Genomic DNA, 21,471 nt, shown 5'->3' on the forward strand with positions numbered 1-21,471 from the left:
TCCAGGGACGTCTAGGGGTTAAAAGATGCTTTTCAACAGTTTTGAGCAATCAAACCCTATATACAAAGAATGGGAAGGAAAATGTAGTAATACCTGTTGCTTTACCAGCATCATACTTTGCCTTCAAAGTGACTCGAAGCAACGCCCTTGTTAGATGTACAGAGCTCTCTTATATTGGGGAGAAGACCACTGAACCCGTCAATCATAGCCAAGATGAGGAGCAGCAAAGCTCTCAATACTGAGAGTGAGGGGCACCTTACAAGAAGAGCTGGCCAGTTCCCATTACAGCATCCTGCTATTGTTACTCTCCTCTACCCAACCTCTGGTTAGGGCTATCGGCAGACTTGGCTCAGAACCGATTGACTTGGCTCAGAACCGATTGACTTGGCTCAGAACCGATTGACTTGGCTCAGAACCGCCAACAGACTCTCTTGATTCTTGATTTTTAAACCATATAAAGCTGCACATAATAGTGATGGATTGCCGTTCTCTAGGAGGTCACGTCAGGCTAACCTCTGCTGACTGCTGATGACTGTCAATGCGGGAACCCCGTGTCACCAGATCATCCAACGGAGCAAATCAATTGTTTGCCTTTAGTATTTTTGAAGTAATCAGCATTGTATAACTGCCAGGGAAATGTAAGAATATATGCAGTACAGCAATAAGGAAAGTGTATTATTATACCCCATTCTAGCTTCTGTATCAGATCTGATATAGTGAAATATGAATAAGAATTCTGGAATCAATGGTTCCTAGCACAGTATTAAATTCGATAGGGCAATAGCACGAGATCGACTGCAACTGGTTTTTGCCGAGGTTAACCCCCTACCCTTATACCAGAGGGAAAAGAAGTATGCAAAGAATTGGAATTGGTGATGGGGTCCTCAGGTGTTTACCAGTGATGAACTATATTGGCCTATTGGTTGGGTCAATGTATATTAGAGTAAGGACACATAAAGTAATCAAATGACGATATATTTAGATCAATAATAAAAACATGCACTACATAGTGTTATATATAAATCATGATGGATACAATATAGAAAATAGCGGTATTAAAAAAGGAAAAAAGAGGAAAATGTGAAAAAAATATATAAAAGACGGAAAAATACAATAAAAAATACAATAAAAAATACAATAAAAAAATCTCCTGTGGATAAAAAGAAAGTCTTAGTTCATATATGTAGTTAATCACATCCAAATGATCCCACTTATTAGTAACGATCCTTAATTGGTTGAAATGATAGACTCATTAGTATAGTGCCAGTTAGTACATGGTTATAGATATAGTAAACAACGTAGAATATTGTCGTGATTGAGCCGTAATTGCTGTATTGCTGGAATGTCTTAACAGTCTTATTCTAAAGCTCAGTTTAGGGTGCTGTTTTGCCGGATCGATTCAGTACCGTTCATACACAATTCACAGTGGTTAGTTGAACTGTTTTACTGATTGGACTCATTGGTATACGTTAATTAGATGCATAGTTATAATATATTGCATACTTTAGTTGGTATCCATAGAGTAAGGTTATTGTTAAGATATCTCAATAGGCGCTAACTGTATTCAGTAGCGATACCTCCGGTACTTTACAAGCCGCCTGATAGCTGTGACAGCATGAGTTGTGATAAACACGGCAAATGTAATAGTGTTGTGTCGTCTGACACTTCTCACCCGTCCGGCGGTAGTTGGATCTCGGTCGTTGAGAGGGGACCGTTCCGGCAGCAGTGGTTCTTGCGTCCTGGCTGTCAAGCGCTGGACGCGCTGGTGGGTGCTCAATAAATAGGTGAGCTGGCTTGCGCTTGCGCAGATGGGCTTGTTGCCCGCGGGACCTCGTGTGTTTTTTTGGCGCCAAAATTCAAGTGAGGAATGATGCCTATACTGGACACTTGTATTGGATCAGATGGATGCTGATGATATAAAAATGGATTATGTGCAAGAAAAAAAGGAGTTTAAACTCCTTTTTTTCTTGCACATAATCCATTTTTATATCATCAGCATCCATCTGATCCAATACAAGTGTCCAGTATAGGCATCATTCCTCACTTGAATTTTGGCGCCAAAAAAACACACGAGGTCCCGCGGGCAACAAGCCCATCTGCGCAAGCGCAAGCCAGCTCACCTATTTATTGAGCACCCACCAGCGCGTCCAGCGCTTGACAGCCAGGACGCAAGAACCACTGCTGCCGGAACGGTCCCCTCTCAACGACCGAGATCCAACTACCGCCGGACGGGTGAGAAGTGTCAGACGACACAACACTATTACATTTGCCGTGTTTATCACAACTCATGCTGTCACAGCTATCAGGCGGCTTGTAAAGTACCGGAGGTATCGCTACTGAATACAGTTAGCGCCTATTGAGATATCTTAACAATAACCTTACTCTATGGATACCAACTAAAGTATGCAATATATTATAACTATGCATCTAATTAACGTATACCAATGAGTCCAATCAGTAAAACAGTTCAACTAACCACTGTGAATTGTGTATGAACGGTACTGAATCGATCCGGCAAAACAGCACCCTAAACTGAGCTTTAGAATAAGACTGTTAAGACATTCCAGCAATACAGCAATTACGGCTCAATCACGACAATATTCTACGTTGTTTACTATATCTATAACCATGTACTAACTGGCACTATACTAATGAGTCTATCATTTCAACCAATTAAGGATCGTTACTAATAAGTGGGATCATTTGGATGTGATTAACTACATATATGAACTAAGACTTTCTTTTTATCCACAGGAGATTTTTTTATTGTATTTTTTATTGTATTTTTTATTGTATTTTTCCGTCTTTTATATATTTTTTTCACATTTTCCTCTTTTTTCCTTTTTTAATACCGCTATTTTCTATATTGTATCCATCATGATTTATATATAACACTATGTAGTGCATGTTTTTATTATTGATCTAAATATATCGTCATTTGATTACTTTATGTGTCCTTACTCTAATATACATTGACCCAACCAATAGGCCAATATAGTTCATCACTGGTAAACACCTGAGGACCCCATCACCAATTCCAATTCTTTACAGTATTAAATTCACCATCAGATTCACTGCATAATAATCCCAATACTATACAGAAGAATAACTGTTATAGTACATGCTGCCATTAGATAGAGTAGTAGGTTATGGAGGGTACAAAAACACTTTATTCTGAATCCACGGATCCCTAGGCTATGTCATTCTGTTTTGTCTGCTATTTTTGGATTGTCAGGACTAGTAAAATGATTCCTAACATTGAACTTTATCAGTGCATTTGTCTGAGCGACATTTTACACCAGTTTACACAGTATGGACTCTAAGAACTTCAGTGGAGCACAACCACAGTAAAGAACTCACTGGAAAGTTTGTATTCTATATAAAAAGTCGTCCTCATGAGCAAAGCAAGAACACTTGGCTCCAGCTCATTATAACACTACATGTCACTGCTTTGCTGGCGCCATCTACTGGCCTCTATGTGGAATTAATAGAAAGATCCATAAACTTAGTGCAATCGTTTTTTCATTGCTTTTTTATGAGAACCAATCATGTCTGTCATTAAGGAGATAACTAAATATTACCAGGCTACAGCGGCGGATACAATGTGGATGGAATGACTCTCCAGCTGTTATACAAAGTAGAATAATTAAAAAAAATCTTAATAACTACTAAGGGTTTATTTCATGAAATTAGAGATTACAGGGAGAGTAGGAAGCACATGCACACACCTTCTTCGTTTCGTATATCATCAGCCCTCCAGATATCTTTCCCATTTTGCTTTATACAAAGGAATCACTGATTAAGAATGTCAAACTCCAGAAAATCTCAAGCCTTCCAGTACTTATTGCTGCTGTATGTCCTGCAGGAAGTGGTGTATTCTTTCCAGCATGGGACGGTGCTCTCTGCTGCTACCTCTGTCCAAGCCAGGAGCTATGCAGAGTAGTCACAAATCCGCATAGAAAACCTCTTCTGCTCTGGACAGTTCCTTACATGGACAGAGGTAGCAGCAGAGAGCACTGTGTCAGACTGGAAAGAATTCACCATTCATGCAGGACATACAGCAGCTGATAAGTACTGGAAGACATGCAATTTTTTTAAAAAAAATCACATGTTCAGCTATTTATTTAGATTGATTAAACCTGCAACATCAAATCTTCAGCATGAAATGCACAGCAGATTACGCACATGTGAATAAACCATTAAAGAATCCTGCAAAACCTACTCCGATTAGACGGGAAATGTTTTCTTTCGAATCAACTAGTGACCAAAAGTTATATAGATTTGTAATTTACTTTTAAAATTCTCAAGCTTTCCAGTACTTATTAGCTGTTGTATGTCCTGCAGGAAGTGGTGTATTCTATCCAGTCTGACACGGTGCTCTCTGCTGCCACCTCTGTCCATGTCAGGAACTGTCCAGAGCAGGAGAGGTTTTCTATAGGGATTTGCCACTACTCTGGACAGTTCCTGTCACAGACAGAGATGGCAGCAGAGAGCACTGTGTCACTTGAAGGCTTGAGATTTTTAAATGGATTTTTTTTTTTTTTGCTGGAGTATCCCTTTAACCCTATTCCTAATACTTGCCCCCCAAACATGTTTCAAAGAGTACTAAGGCAGGTCCTATCAGTGTAACAAAAATGACAAAAGATAATATACTATATAAAATAGCACAGAGACCCTGATGTGATGCCTATTTTGGAGCAAGCAATGAGCCAATGTACCGTGCTATAATCATAGTAAGATCCTCGCTCCTAAGCTCAGAAATAATTGCCTAGACTGAAAACTGTATCATGCTATCACACTGTTTATAACCTACTGAAGATTTCTTACAAAAATAACCGATTGATCCAACATATGTAGCCCAGCATGAAAAGAATATCCAGGGAAACGACTCTGTGATACCGAGTAGATTTATTATATCCTTATGTGGAAGCTCAGCTATCAGTTTGCTTCCTCTTACCAATTATTCTACCAAGCCACGCAGCTTCTAGAAAAGTTACCACAAACTTCATCGAAGAATTTTCAAAATATCCAAAAATAGGGAAAATGTTAAAGAAGCACAGGAGGTTTTTTTTATTATAGTTTTTGTTAATTTAGTGTAGCATAATGAAGAGCTTCTTGTATGTGGCTTGTGTTTACCTGTTTAGTTGATGGTACAGCCCCGTGTCAAGTTGGCGTTGCCTAGAATGTCTGTGCCCTAGGATAGGACTGCACCACCTCCTCGTCCCTCCTCCCCGCCCTCTTCACCATTAGGAATGCCCCTGGGCAAGATTTCTCCTATTCATCACTTGTCTTTACACTGCACAGGTGCCCTAACGATCCAACACATGTGCAGTGTTCAGACAAATGATGAATAGGAGAAATCCTGCCTAGGGGCATTCCTAATATTGAAGAAGATGGGGAGGAGGGACGGAGAGGTGGTGCAACCCTAGGGCAAAGACACTCTAGGCCACGCCAATTTGACACAGGGCTGCAAGTTTAAAAGTTGTTTTTTAGGACAAACTGCATCACCTGCCAAACGGACCCCAGGACAGATCTTGGATTAAAAACAGCTACCCGAAGGTACAAGTGGTTTGTGAGGGCAGATTGTGGGTACAAATTCGCTTTAAGCTTTTCTTATTTTTATCATAAGGTGAAAAAAAGGGGGTTCAAGATATGTTCCCATGTTGCATTATCAGATTTTTAGCATTTTTACTCCATTTTGGCATTGCTTTTGTTGTGATTTTTTCGAAAAGCCAGATTTACGCATTTATGCAAAAGCCAAAATTATGCATTTTTACTGCAATTTCTGCAATTGCTATACAATAGCGCCTTTTTCTATGATTTAAAGAAATCACAGAAGAAAAAACAGCACAAAAAAGTGTGAACATGGTCTATATACTGTATTCTGATCCCATAGAGAAATTAGCTGCATACAGATCTGGGTTGGGTGAGGTCTATGAGCAGCCAGAGGGAATCTTATAGGCGAGTGATGTCATGCTGTAAATCATTTGACCCAGGACAGACCACTTCCTCTGACACATTCAACATGGTCGATGGTCACACTGGTTATCCCATGACCAAAATACAGTAATAAAATGACAGACCCCATGTTAAAAGTTCTTGATAGTGTTGGAATAGTGTTGGAAAGACAATACAAAGAGGGATTCAGATCTCTCTATCATTATTATTATTATTATTATTATTATTATTATTATTATTGTTATTATTATTTGCAAATACTCAGTGTTTATCGGCTTTTAAAATAATATTTACAGCTTGCTTCCTTAAAGGGATTATCCATGTTTTCAAAACATAAAAAAAGCCCTAACACAACAGTAAAAAAATCTTTACTGATCTCTCTGATCATCTGTTAATCTATTGTAAAATTCCACTTAGTGCCCTAATAGGTACTGATCCCTATGTGCAATCAGGGGGACTACAAAAGCATGTAATATATATTTTAATATAAACAAATCTATCCCATAATAAAAGTTTAAATGACCCCATTTTCCAAATAAAAAAAAAAAATATGTAAAAAAAAACAACAAAACATATTTGATATCATCGCATGCGGAATCGCCTGAACTATTGAATTATTACATTCCTGATCTTGCACAGTAAATGGCATAAGCTTTAACACCTGCCAAAATGCTAAATTGCTGATTTCAAGTCACATCACATCACAGAAAAAAATAAACAAAATCGCATATACTGTACACAAGTGTGGTACCAAATAAAACCACATATTATGAAACAAAAAATGACCCCTTAAAAAGCCACATAGACCAAAAAATAAAACCATTATAAAAGTCAGAATAAAGTCATTTTAAACACACATTTTTTTTTCTTAAGGGTGCCTTCACACATACCGTATTTATCACGTTTTTAGCGCTGCATTTTTGTTGCGTTTTTGCTGCGTTTTTTACATGCGCGTTTTTATTTTTACATGATTTTCATGTGAAAATCAAAACTCGCATGTAAAAATCGCACCAAAAACGCAGCGATAAAAACGTAGCGATACGGTATGTGTGAAGCTACCCTAAATGTAAATTTTATATATATATATATATATATATATATATATATATATATATATATAAAAAATATAAATTAAGTATCATTGTAATCATACTGACTTGAGGAACATAGATAACATATGAGTTTTACTACATGATGAATAGTGTAACCCAAAACCCTCCTGAAATTCAAAAAATATCTTCTTTTGTGACATGTTTTATGGAAAAATAAAGAATCTCATTACTAAGTACAATTGGCGTCCCACAAAAAAAGACCTGATATAAGTCTGTAGGTGGAAAAAGTGAAAGCTCTATGACAGGCATGTCCAAACTTTTTTTGAAGAGTGCCAAATATGATGAAGTGAACATGTGCGAGGGCCGACCATTTTGCTTGACATTCTTTGGACCATTAAAATGAATGAAAATAAACTTTTTTTTAATAAGTTTATTGAAAACGGCATACTTTTTATACTTAAAAAATCCCGGGGCACACCACCAACCAAAATGGCACAAAATGACACTAAAACAGTACATATTATACATATAGTTAATAATATAGATTCTAAATGTATTTATACTCACTCAGTGTGAAACCTGGGCCTGTTTCGATAAACACAAAAGGGATATCCCGGTTTCTCTCCCCCATCCCCATGTTTCTCTCCCCCCTGCTTTTCCCCCATCCCCATGTTTCTCTCCCCCCTGCTTTTCCCCCATCCCCATGTTTCTCTCCCCCCTGCTTCTCCCCCATCCCCATGTTTCTCTCCCCCCTGCTTCTCCCCCATCCCCATGTTTCTCTCCCCCCTGCTTCTCCCCCATCCCCATGTTTCTCTCCCCCCTGCTTCTCCCCCATCCCCATGTTTCTCTCCCCCCTGCTTCTCCCCCGTGTTTCTCTCCCCCCTGTTTCTCCCCCATCCTCATGTTTCTCTCCCCCCTGCTTCTCCCCCATCCTCATGTTTCTCTTCCCCATCCCCATGTTTCTCTCCCCCCTGCTTCTCCCCCATCCCCATGTTTCTCTCCCCCTGCTTTTCCCCCATCCCTATGTTTCTCTCCCCCCTGCTTCTCCCCCATCCCCATGTTTCTCTCCCCCCTGCTTCTCCCCCATCCCCATGTTTCTCTCCCCCCTGCTTCTCCCCCATCCCCATGTTTCTCTTCCCCCTGCTTCTCTCCTGTTTCTCCCCCATCCCTGCTCACCTTCCTTGAGATGCTCGCCGCGGACGCCGTCCCCCTCACCTACTGGCCCGAACGTGCTCCTCCAATCAGGGGAGACCGGGAGCGTGGTGCGTGGCGCACCACGCTCCTGGTCTCCCCTGATTGGAGGAGCTCGTCCGGGCCAGTAGGTGAGAGGGACGGCGCCCGCGGCACACTGGTTGAAAAACACTGCTCTAGTGCACGGGAAAGGAAAGCCGAAATCTCGGACATCGCGAGATTTCGGCTTTCCTTTTCTGTGCACTAGAGTGGCGTGGCGCAAGGTATCTGTTGCTGCCGGACACCTGGGGGGGCCGTAAAAGTTCGGAACGCGGGCCGCAAATGGCCCGCGGGCCGGACTTTGGACATTCCTGCTCTATGAATTTTTGAACAAAAGGAGGAAAATATGAAAATTGGCTGTGACATGAAGGGGTTAAAGAATGGGCATTGGTACACAACTTAGGGATATAATAATAGATTACACGATCCATTAAAACATGCATAATTATACTAGTAATCCAATAAAAGTAACAGACAGAAGATAGTAAATAACTTGTTTAACATGTTATGATATAAAAGTAGTTTTTATGTTTTTTCTTTGTCCATTTCCGTGCACCATATAGTGAATATGATTCCTGTCCATTGCTTCTAGGTCTCACCCAGTTCCCAGACATTTGTGAGTGCAAAGACACTGAGCTCGAGTGCGTAGAGGCCAATTTACAAGCAGTCCCGTACGTGTCAAGCAATGTAACACTTTTGTAAGTAGACACCTGCATCCCTCCGATTCTACTAGCTTGAGTTCATGGTAATATTTCATCTGTGACTAGCCTATTATGTACTGGATCATCCCATTCTGATATCCCATAGCCCTCCTCTCACTACCTCTGTGTCCGAGTGCATGCACATAAATTCATTTCAGGCAATTCCTCCTTCTGGTCCACCTTCCAAAGAACTGTAATTGATCTCTAGATGCCACATTAGATTTGTCATCAGCATAAAATGAGAGGAAATAGGTTTGAGATTTATTATCAACCATTGCATAATAATAGAGCCAGAATATGATTAAAGGGCAGCGCTGTTGCGAGCTTGTCAATCCTCTCAACCACACAGGAGGATTTAGGATTTTTTTTTGCCGGGTAACTATTTGTGCAAAATCCTTTCAAAGTCAGGTAAATAACTTAACCATTAGCTAGCTTGTAGTTCACCGTCTCTGATAAGCAGGGACATTGTAATGAGGGGTAACTGGGTCTTCTGGAATACAATAGCTATTGATAGCCTGGGACCATGCTAAGGGGGTACATATCTGTAGGGGGTGCGCCATTGACTCCATGCAGTGCTGCACCTATTTAAAGCACAGTATATGGCTATGTTCACACAACGTAAGAGACCGGTCGTTCCGTGACCCGGCCGGGTTACGGAACGGCCGGTCTCTGAAAAGATCATCTCGGCCAGTACTGCAGTATCGGCCGGATGATCTTTAAACCGCACTTTTCTGATGGAGCCGCTCGCTCCATAGTGTGCACTGACAGACTGACATGTCAGTTTTATACGGCGCCGCAAGTAATCCCAGACGGAGTGTATACACTCTAGCCGGGATTCCCTCAGAAGGCAGCACAATGTGAGTTCTGTGGGAATCATGGCTGTTGTACCAAGGGCTGTGATTCCCACGGAACTTTTGTTTTGTGAACATAGCCTATACTTGTATTTGTTTTATTCAAATCGCTTGGTTTCCAAATATTGAGAAACATTAGCCAAGAAGATAGGGAACCACTTTCTCTGCTTCAGTTTTGGAAGAACTGTATGCGCAGGTGTAACTCATTTAGTTTGAGCCCTATCCCCACTTTAAATGAAAGCATAACATTCAAAGTAATTTTTAAGGGACCAGAAGTATAACTGATCAAAAAGTTACCATCATCTTTATCACCTGATGCTATAATATCTTACAACTGCAATATTTGCTCACATAGGGAAAGATTTATCAAACATGGTGTAAAGTGAAACTGTCTCAGTTGCCCCTAGCAACCAATCAGATTCCACTTTTCATTCCTCACAGACTCTTTGTAAATGAAAGGTGGAATCTGATTGGTTGCTAGGGGCAACTGAGACAGTTTCCCTTTACACCATGTTTGATAAATTTCCCCCATAGTATTTGCAGACCCATTTTCAGCCTCAAAACTTTTACAGGCAAAGGCCTCGCTCCCACGTTGTAAGTAGAGATGAGCGAACCGGTTCGGCCGGTATGGGATCCGGTTCAGATTTTTACAAAAGTTTGAGTCCGGTCGGATTTTGATTTTTGAAAGTCCGCTCCGAATTTTTTTTTTTTTTGCTTTCTAAAATGGCAGCCGCCATTTTAGAAATCGGGAAGTGTTCCGGGCGGGAAAAGCGCTTTCCCATGATGCCCGGGACCGGTCACATGAGAGAGAGAGAGAGAGAGAGAGAGGAAGGAGACTGTTAGCAGTGCACAGAGCTCGTTAGTGACAAAACGCTGCTGCTGCTGTACGCTGCTGTACTGACTACTGAGAAGATATTGTACAAAAGCAAAGACCAAAAGATTATTAGGAAAGCGGAGAGGAGAAACATATAGGGATTGAGAGAGAAAAATAGAGAGGTGGCAAAAGATAGATAGATTAGGCATAGGAGAGCAAAGGGTGCACAAAACAAAAATGTGCTATACAGATATATAAGTACTATACTGTCACCCTTGCGAGAGTGTACATGACGTAGGTGTTATCCTGAGGCACAAATATACCTTGTGCATGTGTGTAGAATAAAACTCTAAAAAAAAAGTGCTATACAGATGTACAAGTACTATAGTTGGACCCTTGTGAGAGTGTATATGACATAGGTGTTATCCTAAGACACAAATATACCTTGTGCATGTGTGTAGAATAAAACCTTTTTCCTGCATAGACCCTGTAATGGTGAATTTCCTGCATAGACCCTGTAATGGTGAATTTCCTGCATAGACCCTGTAATGGTGAATATTGAAGTCTAAAAAAAAATTGACTTTAAGATATTGAAAAGATAATGATGTTACTGACATGTAGAGCCCTAAATTCAACCAAATACACTTCCCCCATATTATATAGATGCTTTAAACTATGAAATCCGAAGAAATCCAAAATTCGGTCAAACCAAACTTTTCAAAAAAATCCGGAAGTCTGGTCGGAACGAACTTTTGAAAAGTTCCCTCATCTCTAGTTGTAAGACAGCGGACGTTGTTTGACATGACCATGTAACAGAACGTCTGCCGTCTGTAAAGTTAATTCCGGCCGGTACTACACTTCTTTTGAATTGGAATGAGGGCACGTTCAGGTGTGCCCGTGTTCCAATTAACCATAGCTGACAATATAAAGTGTATATGAATAGCGGTCACACAAAATTGTCATGTCAGTTTTTTGTGCGTTTGCATGGAATCCCGGCCTAAGTGTATACAGTGTGTATACACTCCAGCTGGGATTCCATAGTAATGAAAGCGATCGTCCGCTTTCATGAAATAACGGCCGTTATTGCAAACCTGCAACAATGGCCATTGTTTAATGAATTTATACGTTGTGTGAACTTAGCCCAGATGTGTGTCAAGTTATCTCATGTTTTTCTGGCATTTTGTATTTTGTATTATTATTATTTTTTATGCTTCAGCAAGTGCTAATGTGCAATTTGCAAACCAGCCATTTCTTGGCTATCTTGTTTTGTTATTCCCCTAGAGAAAAGAGGCATTTGGTTGTAAAATAGATAATATTGTAGATGCAGATGAGCATGCATAACCAGGATAGTACACACACATATCACCACTAACATAGAGCTGCTGATGAGAAATCTTTTCCAGCATTCTAATCACTGTCAAATAAATATGCAATGCATTTCTCACACCTCCTTGGTTGAACTTGATAGACGTGTGTCTTTTTTCAACCACACTAACTATGCAACTATGGGAACTAACTAATGGTTCTTTTACACGGAACGATTATCGTTCGAATTTGCACGATAACGATCAAATTTAAACGATAATAATACGTGTAAACTCTGCAAACGATCAAATGACAAGCGAGAAATCATTCATTTTGATCTTTCAACATTCAACATTCTCATATTATCGTTGGTCGTTTGCAAAAAATTTGCAGATCGTTCCGTGTAAACATTCTTTCACCTATGCTTAGGCTTATAGGCTTAACCCCTTAGTGACCGCCATGCTGCCTTTTCACGGCGGTCACTAATGGGCTCTATTCCGATGCGTACGCCTTTTAACGGCGGCGCATCGGAATAGATCTGCGGCGCCGCGGGGGGTAAAATCTCCCTGCTCTCAGCTGCCGGAGGTAGCTGAGAGCTGGGAGAAGACACGGGGGGCCGCGGTGAGCGGTCCCCGGCAATGCGATCGCCGTTATTCACAGAATAACGGCGATCGCATTAGAATGAATGGCGGCTGTGCCATACACCATTTTTATCGCCACTGACCGTCTATTTTCGGTCAGTGGCGATAAAAATGCTGTGGGACAGGTCCCCTCACCTGTCCTGGTGTCATGGCCGCCGGCGATCTTCAGGGGGGAGGCCCCCCTCCCCTCTGGGCGCCAAAGAAAACAAAATGGCGCACGCATGCGCTGTATGCTATGTGACAGAGCTGCCTGTCAGCTCCTGTCTCATAGCAACAGGGGAGGGACCAATCTGATTGGTCCCTCAGCAAATGTTGACTGTGATATACCTATCACAGTCATCATTTGCCCTGTATTAGTAAACACAGCACAGGTCCTGTGCTGTGTCTCTCCCTTCTCTCCCTGTAGTTGATCTGGGAGAGAAGAGAGAGATACTACAAGACCTGTGCTGTGTAAAAGTGTCACATAAGCACAGAACACACATTCTGCGTCGCCCCTGTCCGCCGCCCTTGTCAAATAGCCCGTGTCCGTGACCCCTGTCCGTTGTTCGTGTCTGATCGCCCGTGTTAGTCACCCCCGTCCGTTTACAGTGTCTGATCGCCCCTGTCAGTCACTTTTGTCCGTTGTCAGTGTCTGATCACCCCTGTCAGTCACTCCTGTCCGCCGCTGTCCGTTGTCAGTGTCTGATCACCCCTGTCAGTCACTCCTGTCCGCCGCCGTCCGTTGTCAGTGTCTGATCACCCCTGTCAGTCACTCCTGTCCATCACCGTCCATTGTTAGTGTCTGATAGCCCCTGTCAGTCACTCCTGTCCTTCACCATCCGTTGTTAGTTTTTGATAGCTCCTGTCAGTCACTCCTGTCCGTTGTCAGTGTCTGATCGCCCCTGTCAGTCACTCCTGTCCGTCGCCGTCCGTTGTTAGTGTCTGATAGCCCCTGTCAGTCACTCCTGCCCGCCGTCACTGTCTGATCCCTTCCTGTGTGTGAAGAACCCCCACTTCACATATATATATATATATATATTTTTTCTGTTCTTGCTGGTTGTAAAATGTCCAGCAGATCATTCAGTGCAGAGCAGGCGTACGCCATGCTATGCTCTGGCAGCTCTGGGAGTGAGACTGACACTGCGTCAGATCCAGAATTTTTCCCGGATTCTGACGCCAGTGGTAGCAGTTCTGAGGAGTCTGTCTCTGCTAGACCCCGTATGGCGGCCGCAGCTGCAGTGCAGGTGTCGCAGCCTGGCCCCAGTCGTGTCCCTAGGGAAAGGGGTGTCCCTAGAGCTAGTGGCGTCCCTGTCAGCTTCTGGGATCCTGCCACTTCCTTCTCTCCCCAAATCCCCCCATTCACTGCCACTCCTGGGATCAACAGGGATGTCAGCAACTACAACCCTGTAGATTTCTTTTATTTATTTGTGGGGGATGAGGTCCTAGGACTTATTGTCGAGCAGACAAATTTATATGCTCGGCAATACATCACCCAAAAGCCCACCTGCACCTATGCGACATCCTGGAGGCCCACAAGTGTCGCTGAAATAAAAAAGTTTTTGGGCTTGACACTTCTGATGGGTGTAGTGAAAAAGCCCTCCATACGCAGCTACTGGAGTGGCCGGGCTACCCATAGCACCCCTGTATTCGCAGCAATCATGTCCCGCACCCGCTACGAGACCCTGATGCGTTTCATGCATTTTAATGACAACGCACAGTGCCCCCCAAGAAATGACCCAAATTTTGACCGCCTCTACAAATTAAGACCCCTATTATCCCTCCTCCAACAAACCTTCCTCAGTGTATACACCCCTGACAAGCAGCTGGCAGTGGACGAGTCCCTTATGAACTTCAAAGGCCGCCTTTCCTTCCGCCAGTTTATACCATCTAAGCGGGCGCGCTATGGTGTGAAGGTGTATAAGGTTTGCGAGAGCTCCACTGGCTACACCTGCAATTTTTTTATTTATGAAGGGAGGGACCGCCAGCTTAACCCCCCAGGCTGCCCAGACACAGTTGGCGTCAGTGGGAAAATTGTGTGGGAGCTGATGGGGCCTTTCCTGCACAAAGGTTACCAGCTATACACTGATAACTTTTATTCCAGTGTCCCACTCTATAAATTGCTGCACGCTGCGAATACAGGGGCCTGTGGGACAGTCCGAAAAAGCAGGGTAGGACTCCCACCTGAATTGCTGTCCAGGCGGGTAGAAAGGGGGGCATCATTTGCGCTGGCAAGTGAAAACCTGCTCGCTGTCAAGTGGCATGACAGAAAGCAGGTCTTCATGATCACCACCCTGCACGCAGACACCTCAGTGGTGGTAAGGGAGAGGGGGGCCACCACTGACAGCACTAAACCTGCATGTGTCTGCGAGTACAATAGATTTATGGGTGGTGTGGACTTGTCAGACCAGGCGCTGCAACCATACCTGGTGAAGCGCAAAACCAGGGCCTGGTATAAGAAGGTGGCAGTCTACCTTATTCAGACTGCCACTTACAACGCCTTCGTGGTATATCAGAAGGCACAGGGGACGCTCACATTTCTGCAATTCCAGGAGGAGGTGATCGAGCGTCTCCTGTTTGATTCCCCTGCCCCTCAGGAGTCCTTTGAGTCTGAGGACGTGCTCAGACTCACAGAGCGCCACTTCCCACACTCTGTCCCTGCCACTGCCACCCGAAGGTACCCCCAAAAAAGATGTAAAGTTTGCAGAAAGAATGGAAGGAGGAGTGATTCACGTTTTTATTGCCCCACATGTCCATCCCAACCTGGCCTCTGTATTCACCCCTGCTTCGAAGTTTACCACACCGTGGCCCACTACTAAATTTATTTCTGAGACGGCAAAAAGAGTGGGGGGGGGGGGTGATTCTTTATACGGACTAAATTTCTTTATAATTTATGTTTTATTTTGTGGTTTATTTCAGGAGATGCATTCTTTTTTTTTTTTTTTTTCTGCACTGGGAAAAAATGCCAAGGTTGGGAGGGAGGGAGGATTCATTTCAGGGAACAATTTCTCTATCATTTCTCTTTTATTTTGTGGTTTATTATTTATGGAGAGGTATTAATTTTTTAATGTTAAGCACTGGGGGAAAATGCCACGGTTGGGAGGGTTCCTTTCAGGGAATAATTTCTTTATAATTTCTCTTTTATTTTGTGGTTTATTATTTATGGAGAGGTATTCATTTTACAATTTTCTTCACTGGGAAATAAAAACCCCATACGGTTGGGAGGGAGGGTTCCTTTCAGGGAACAATTTCTTTATAATTTCTCTTTTATTTTGTGGTTTATTATTTATGGAGAGGTATTCATTTTACAATTTTCTTCACTGGGAAATAAAAACCCCATACGGTTGGGAGGGAGGGTTCCTTTCAGGGAACAATTTCTTTATAATTTCTCTTTTATTTTGTGGTTTATTATTTATGGAGAGGTATTCATTTTACAATTTTCTTCACTGGGAAATAAAAACCCCATAAGGTTCGGAGGGAGGGTTCCTTTCAGGAATCAATTTCTATACCATTTTTCTTTTATTTTGTGGTGTATTCTTTCAGGAGAGGTATTATATTTTTTTGTCAAAATGGCATTTAATAATTTTAAGTGCTGTCCACACAATTCTTGTACTGTCATCAGTAATCTGATCCCACTCTCTGTTTCATGTACTTTTGTAATAGCTCATAGGGACCCCCAAAAAGTGACCCTGGCTATGTTTGCCTAAATAAATGAAACCATTGATCACGCTCCTAAATTCCTTAATTCTTACACCCCTAATGTCAATGCACCTTTTTGATGGCACAGCCAATTGTGCATATTTTTTTGGGACAATTAAAGGCAACATTACTTTTGAAAAGTAGCATTTGTGATCATTTGATCATCTTTCAACTGTTCTTATGACTATGTCCACCCACAGAAGTCTGTTATTTCCATTCCTAATACTGTATTCTCATATGGGCATTATTTTTTTTTCTATTTTTTGAAGGCTATCTAATAATAAAGCTGGTCAATATCAATACACTATGGGCTTAAATACAAATTCTTCACTATGGGGACTAGTGATACTTTACTGTTCAGACGAATGGTAATGGACACGGTCTCTATATATTTTGAAAGTGATTGGTTGTTTTGTGCGCCTAACGGTTCCTACTTTCCCGGGCAGGGACCTGTTATGGTGTACCGCATCGCTTACCACATTCGTTCCTCATATAGAGATTGATGTGGCTACAGAGGTGTTGTATGACCAGTCACTATAAAGTAATAAACTTATCATAGCCCTACAAGTGTTCTTTCATATTTTGAAAAAAAAAGTCCAATTTTCCATACAGTTGGATCTTCCTCTTTTTTTATATATATATTGCGCTTCACTGCAGAACTTTTTTTTTCCTGCTACATGTCCAACCAGAATGTTGTTCTTGATGTCATCAAAGTGACTCAAATGCGAGATTTCTGCTTCTGTGGCAAGACATAGTCATATTTACAGGTAGTTGCTGTTTTAGGGACATGCCCCCTTAGGGGTACTCAGCTTTAATTCTCTGCTTTTTGTTGCCAATAGGGATTTCACAATTTTTACACCTGTTGATTTTTAAAATTTGTTTGTTAATTTACCCGCTGTGCATTGATTTTGACCAAAATATATTCCCTATGGGGTCTATTTTCCAAAATGTGGTCATTTTTGGGGGTTTCCTATAATTCTGGTAGCTCTATACCCCTCCAAATGAACAATGGGGCCTAATAGATTTTATTAAGCAAAATGGGTGCTCTAAAATCATTGGATCCCGCTGTGTGTCCATACATTGAGTTAGGGCCACAATAGTTATATTTTTGAACTCAGAAGAAATGGGATGATAAATTAGGGGGTGCCTTTTCTCATTGTTATGTGTGAAAGACGGAAAACATGTCTTTAAAATGACACGTTGAAAAAAAAAAAAAGAACATTTTGACACTTTCACCTGCTTTGAATTAATTCTGTCCAAACACTGTGGGGTTAAAATACTCACTGTACCCCTAGATGAATTCCTTAGGGGGTCTAGTTTCCAAAATGGGGTCATTTGTGGGGGTTCCTATTATTCTGGCAGCTCTATACCCCTCCAAGTGAACAGTGGGGCCTAATAGATTTTTTAAAGCAAAATGGGTGCTCTAAAATCATTGGATCCCGCTGTGTGTCCAAACATTGAGTTAGGGGCACAATGGTCATATGTCTGAACTCAGAAGAAATGGGGCAATAAATTAGGGGGTGCATTTTCTCCTTATCATGCATTTAGAAAAGATAACATGTCTTTAAAGTGACACGAAGAAAAAAAAAAAGAAAATTTTGTCACTTTCACCTGCTTTGAAATAATTCTGTCCAAACACTGTGGGGTTAAAATACTCACTGTACCCCTATAAGAATTCCTTAGGGGGTCTAGTTTCCAAAATGGGGTCATTTGTGGGGGTTTTCTATTGTTCTGGCAGCTCTATACCCCTCCAAGTCAACAGTGGGGCCTTATAGATTTTCAAGCTAAATTGGTGCTCTGAAAACCACAAAGTGCTCCCTTCATTTGGAGCCCTGCCGTGCGCCTAGACATTGAGTTAGGGGCACAATGGTCATATGTCTGAACTCAGAAGAAATGGGGCAATAAATTAGGGGGTGCATTTTCTCCTTATCATGTATTTAACATGTCTTTAAAGTGACATGAAGAAAAAAAAAAAGAAAATTTTGTCACTTTCACCTGCTTTGAAATAATTCTGTCCAAACACTGTGGGGTTAAAATACTCACTGTACCCCTATATGAATTCCTTAGGGGGTCTAGTTTCCAAAATGGGGTCATTTGTGGGGGTTTTCTATTGTTCTGGCAGCTCTATACCCCTCCAAGTCAACAGTGGGGCCTTATAGATTTTCAAGCTAAATTGGTGCTCTGAAAACCACAAAGTGCTCCCTTCATTTGGAGCCCTGCCGTGCGCCTAGACATTGAGTTAGGGGCACAATGGTCATATGTCTGAACTCAGAAGAAATGGGGCAATAAATTAGGGGGTGCATTTTCTCCTTATCATGCATTTAGAAAAGATAACATGTCTTTAAAGTGACACGAAGAAAAAAAAAAAGAAAATTTTGTCACTTTCACCTGCTTTGAAATAATTCTGTCCAAACACTGTGGGGTTAAAATACTCACTGTACCCCTATATGAATTCCTTAGGGGGGTCTAGTTTCCAAAATGGGGTCATTTGTGGGGGGTTTTTATTGTTCTGGCAGCTGAATACCTCTCCATAAGTACAATGGGGCCTAATAGATTTTCAAGCTAAATTGGTGCTCTGAAAACCACAAAGTGCTCCCTTCATTTGGAGCCCTGCCGTGCGCCTAGACATTGAGTTAGGGGCACAATGGTCATATGTCTGAACTCAGAAGAAATGGGGCAATAAATTAGGGGGTGCATTTTCTCCTTATCATGCATTTAGAAAAGATAACATGTCTTTAAAGTGACACGAAGAAAAAAAAAAAGAAAATTTTGTCACTTTCACCTGCTTTGAAATAATTCTGTCCAAACACTGTGGGGTTAAAATACTCACTGTACCCCTATATGAATTCCTTAGGGGGTCTAGTTTCCAAAATGGGGTCATTTGTGGGGGTTTTCTATTGTTCTGGCAGCTCTATACCCCTCCAAGTCAACAGTGGGGCCTTATAGATTTTCAAGCTAAATTGGTGCTCTGAAAACCACAAAGTGCTCCCTTCATTTGGAGCCCTGCCGTGCGCCTAGACATTGAGTTAGGGGCACAATGGTCATATGTCTGAACTCAGAAGAAATGGGGCAATAAATTAGGGGGTGCATTTTCTCCTTATCATGCATTTAGAAAAGATAACATGTCTTTAAAGTGACACGAAGAAAAAAAAAAAAGAAAATTTTGTCACTTTCACCTGCTTTGAAATAATTCTGTCCAAACACTGTGGGGTTAAAATACTCACTGTACCCCTATATGAATTCCTTAGGGGGTCTAGTTTCCAAAATGGGGTCATTTGTGGGGGGTTTTTATTGTTCTGGCAGCTGAATACCTCTCCATAAGTACAATGGGGCCTAATAGATTTTCAAGCTAAATTGGTGCTCTGAAAACCACAAAGTGCTCCCTTCATTTGGAGCCCTGCCGTGCGCCTAGACATTGAGTTAGGGGCACAATGGTCATATGTCTGAACTCAGAAGAAATGGGGCAATAAATTAGGGGGTGCATTTTCTCCTTATCATGCATTTAGAAAAGATAACATGTCTTTAAAGTGACACGAAGAAAAAAAAAAAGAAAATTTTGTCACTTTCACCTGCTTTGAAATAATTCTGTCCAAACACTGTGGGGTTAAAATACTCACTATACCCCTAGATGAATTCCTTAGGGGGTCTAGTTTCCAAAATGGGGTCATTTGTGGGTTTTTTTTATTGTTCTGGCAGCTGAATACCTCTCCATAAGTACAATGGGGCCTAATAGATTTTCAAGCTAAATTGGTGCTCTGAAAACCACAAAGTGCTCCCTTCATTTGGAGCCCTGCCGTGCGCCTAGACATTGAGTTAGGGGCACAATGGTCATATGTCTGAACTCAGAAGAAATGGGGCAATAAATTAGGGGGTGCATTTTCTCCTTATCATGCATTTAGAAAGGATAACATGTCTTTAAAGTGAAACGAAGAAAAAAAAAAAAAGAAAATTTTGTCACTGTCACCTGCTTTGAAATAATTCTGTCCAAACACTGTGGGGTTAAAATACTCACTGTACCCCTAGATGAATTCCTTAGGGGGTCTAGTTTCCAAAATGGGGTCATTTGTGGTTTTTTTTTATTGTTCTGGCAGCTGAATACCTCTCCATAAGTACAATGGGGCCTAATAGATTTTCAAGCTAAATTGGTGCTCTGAAAACCACTAGGTGCTTCCTTCATTTGGAGCCCTGCCGTGTGCCTAGACATTGAGTTAGGGGTACAATGGTCACATGTCTGAACTCAGAAGAATTGGGGCGAAAAATTAGGGGGTGCCTTTTGTCATTATCATGCATTTAGAAGGGAAAACATGTCTTCAAAATGACACATAGAAAAAAGAAAGAAAGAAATTTATTTCATGTTCACTTGCTTTGCGTTAATTTTGTCCAAACACTGTGGGGTTAACATACTCACTGTACCCCTAGATGAATTCCTTATGGGGTCTAGTTTCCAAAATGGGGTCATTTGTGGGGGTTTTCTATTGTTCTGAAACGTATGAGCCTCTGAAACTTGGCTTGATGCAGGGATTAAAATGCAATTCACAATTTTTAAAAAGTATGGTTAATTTTGTACGTTCTCAAATTTGAGTATTTTTAATTTTTTTCCCCAAAACGAATGCCAAAACAAAGGAAACAGATGGAAATATATGTATGATAAAAAAAAATCTACATAAATTACATATATAAGTGGAATATTATAGTTAAAAGTTGAAAAAAAAGAAAATTTTTCAAAATTTCTCTCATTTTTTGCTTTTTTAATCTATTTAAGAAAATTATATCAAAGTTTTTTTACTGCTGGGATAAAGTACAAGATGTGACAAAAAAACAATCTTAAAACCGCTTTGATGTATGAAACTATTATAGAGTTATAAGCAGATTAAGTGAACCATACCAGATTTCCAAAATTTGGTCTGGTCATTAAGGCCCAAATGGGCTTGGTCCCTAAGGGGTTAAGCGATCGCAAAACAATCGCATTACAATTTTTCCGTACGATGTATCGTTTCGTCTAAACGCTGATCGTTATAAAAAAAACATTGTTCATTCAAAATCGTTAATCGTGCGATCGGGCGAATTATCACTCCGTGTAAAAGTACCATAACTATGCAACTATGATTGTTGTCTTTCAACATGTTGAAAGACTAAAGGCTAGGATAGCCACAATCTGCTGCCACCCCTCTGTGTAAGGGCCCTATTCCACCCGACGATTATCGTTCACATAATCGATATTGCGAAAGACCTGAAAACGTTCAC

The 21,471-nt window shown here is 41.3% G+C and overlaps 1 protein-coding gene across 1 annotated transcript in view; it reads left to right on the forward strand.

The window, feature by feature from the left end:
• RXFP2 (relaxin family peptide receptor 2) overlaps positions 1-21,471 on the forward strand; it is a 199,275-nt gene that overhangs the window by 120,164 nt on the left and 57,640 nt on the right. The window contains exon 4 of the mRNA XM_069972085.1: positions 8,833-8,938. Within this exon, the coding sequence (XP_069828186.1) occupies positions 8,833-8,938 (106 nt within the window). The remainder of the gene's footprint in view (positions 1-8,832; positions 8,939-21,471) is intronic.

The sequence above is a fragment of the Dendropsophus ebraccatus genome, chromosome 5, assembly GCF_027789765.1.
Source record: "Dendropsophus ebraccatus isolate aDenEbr1 chromosome 5, aDenEbr1.pat, whole genome shotgun sequence".
In the NCBI taxonomy this organism is placed as follows: domain Eukaryota; kingdom Metazoa; phylum Chordata; class Amphibia; order Anura; family Hylidae; genus Dendropsophus; species Dendropsophus ebraccatus.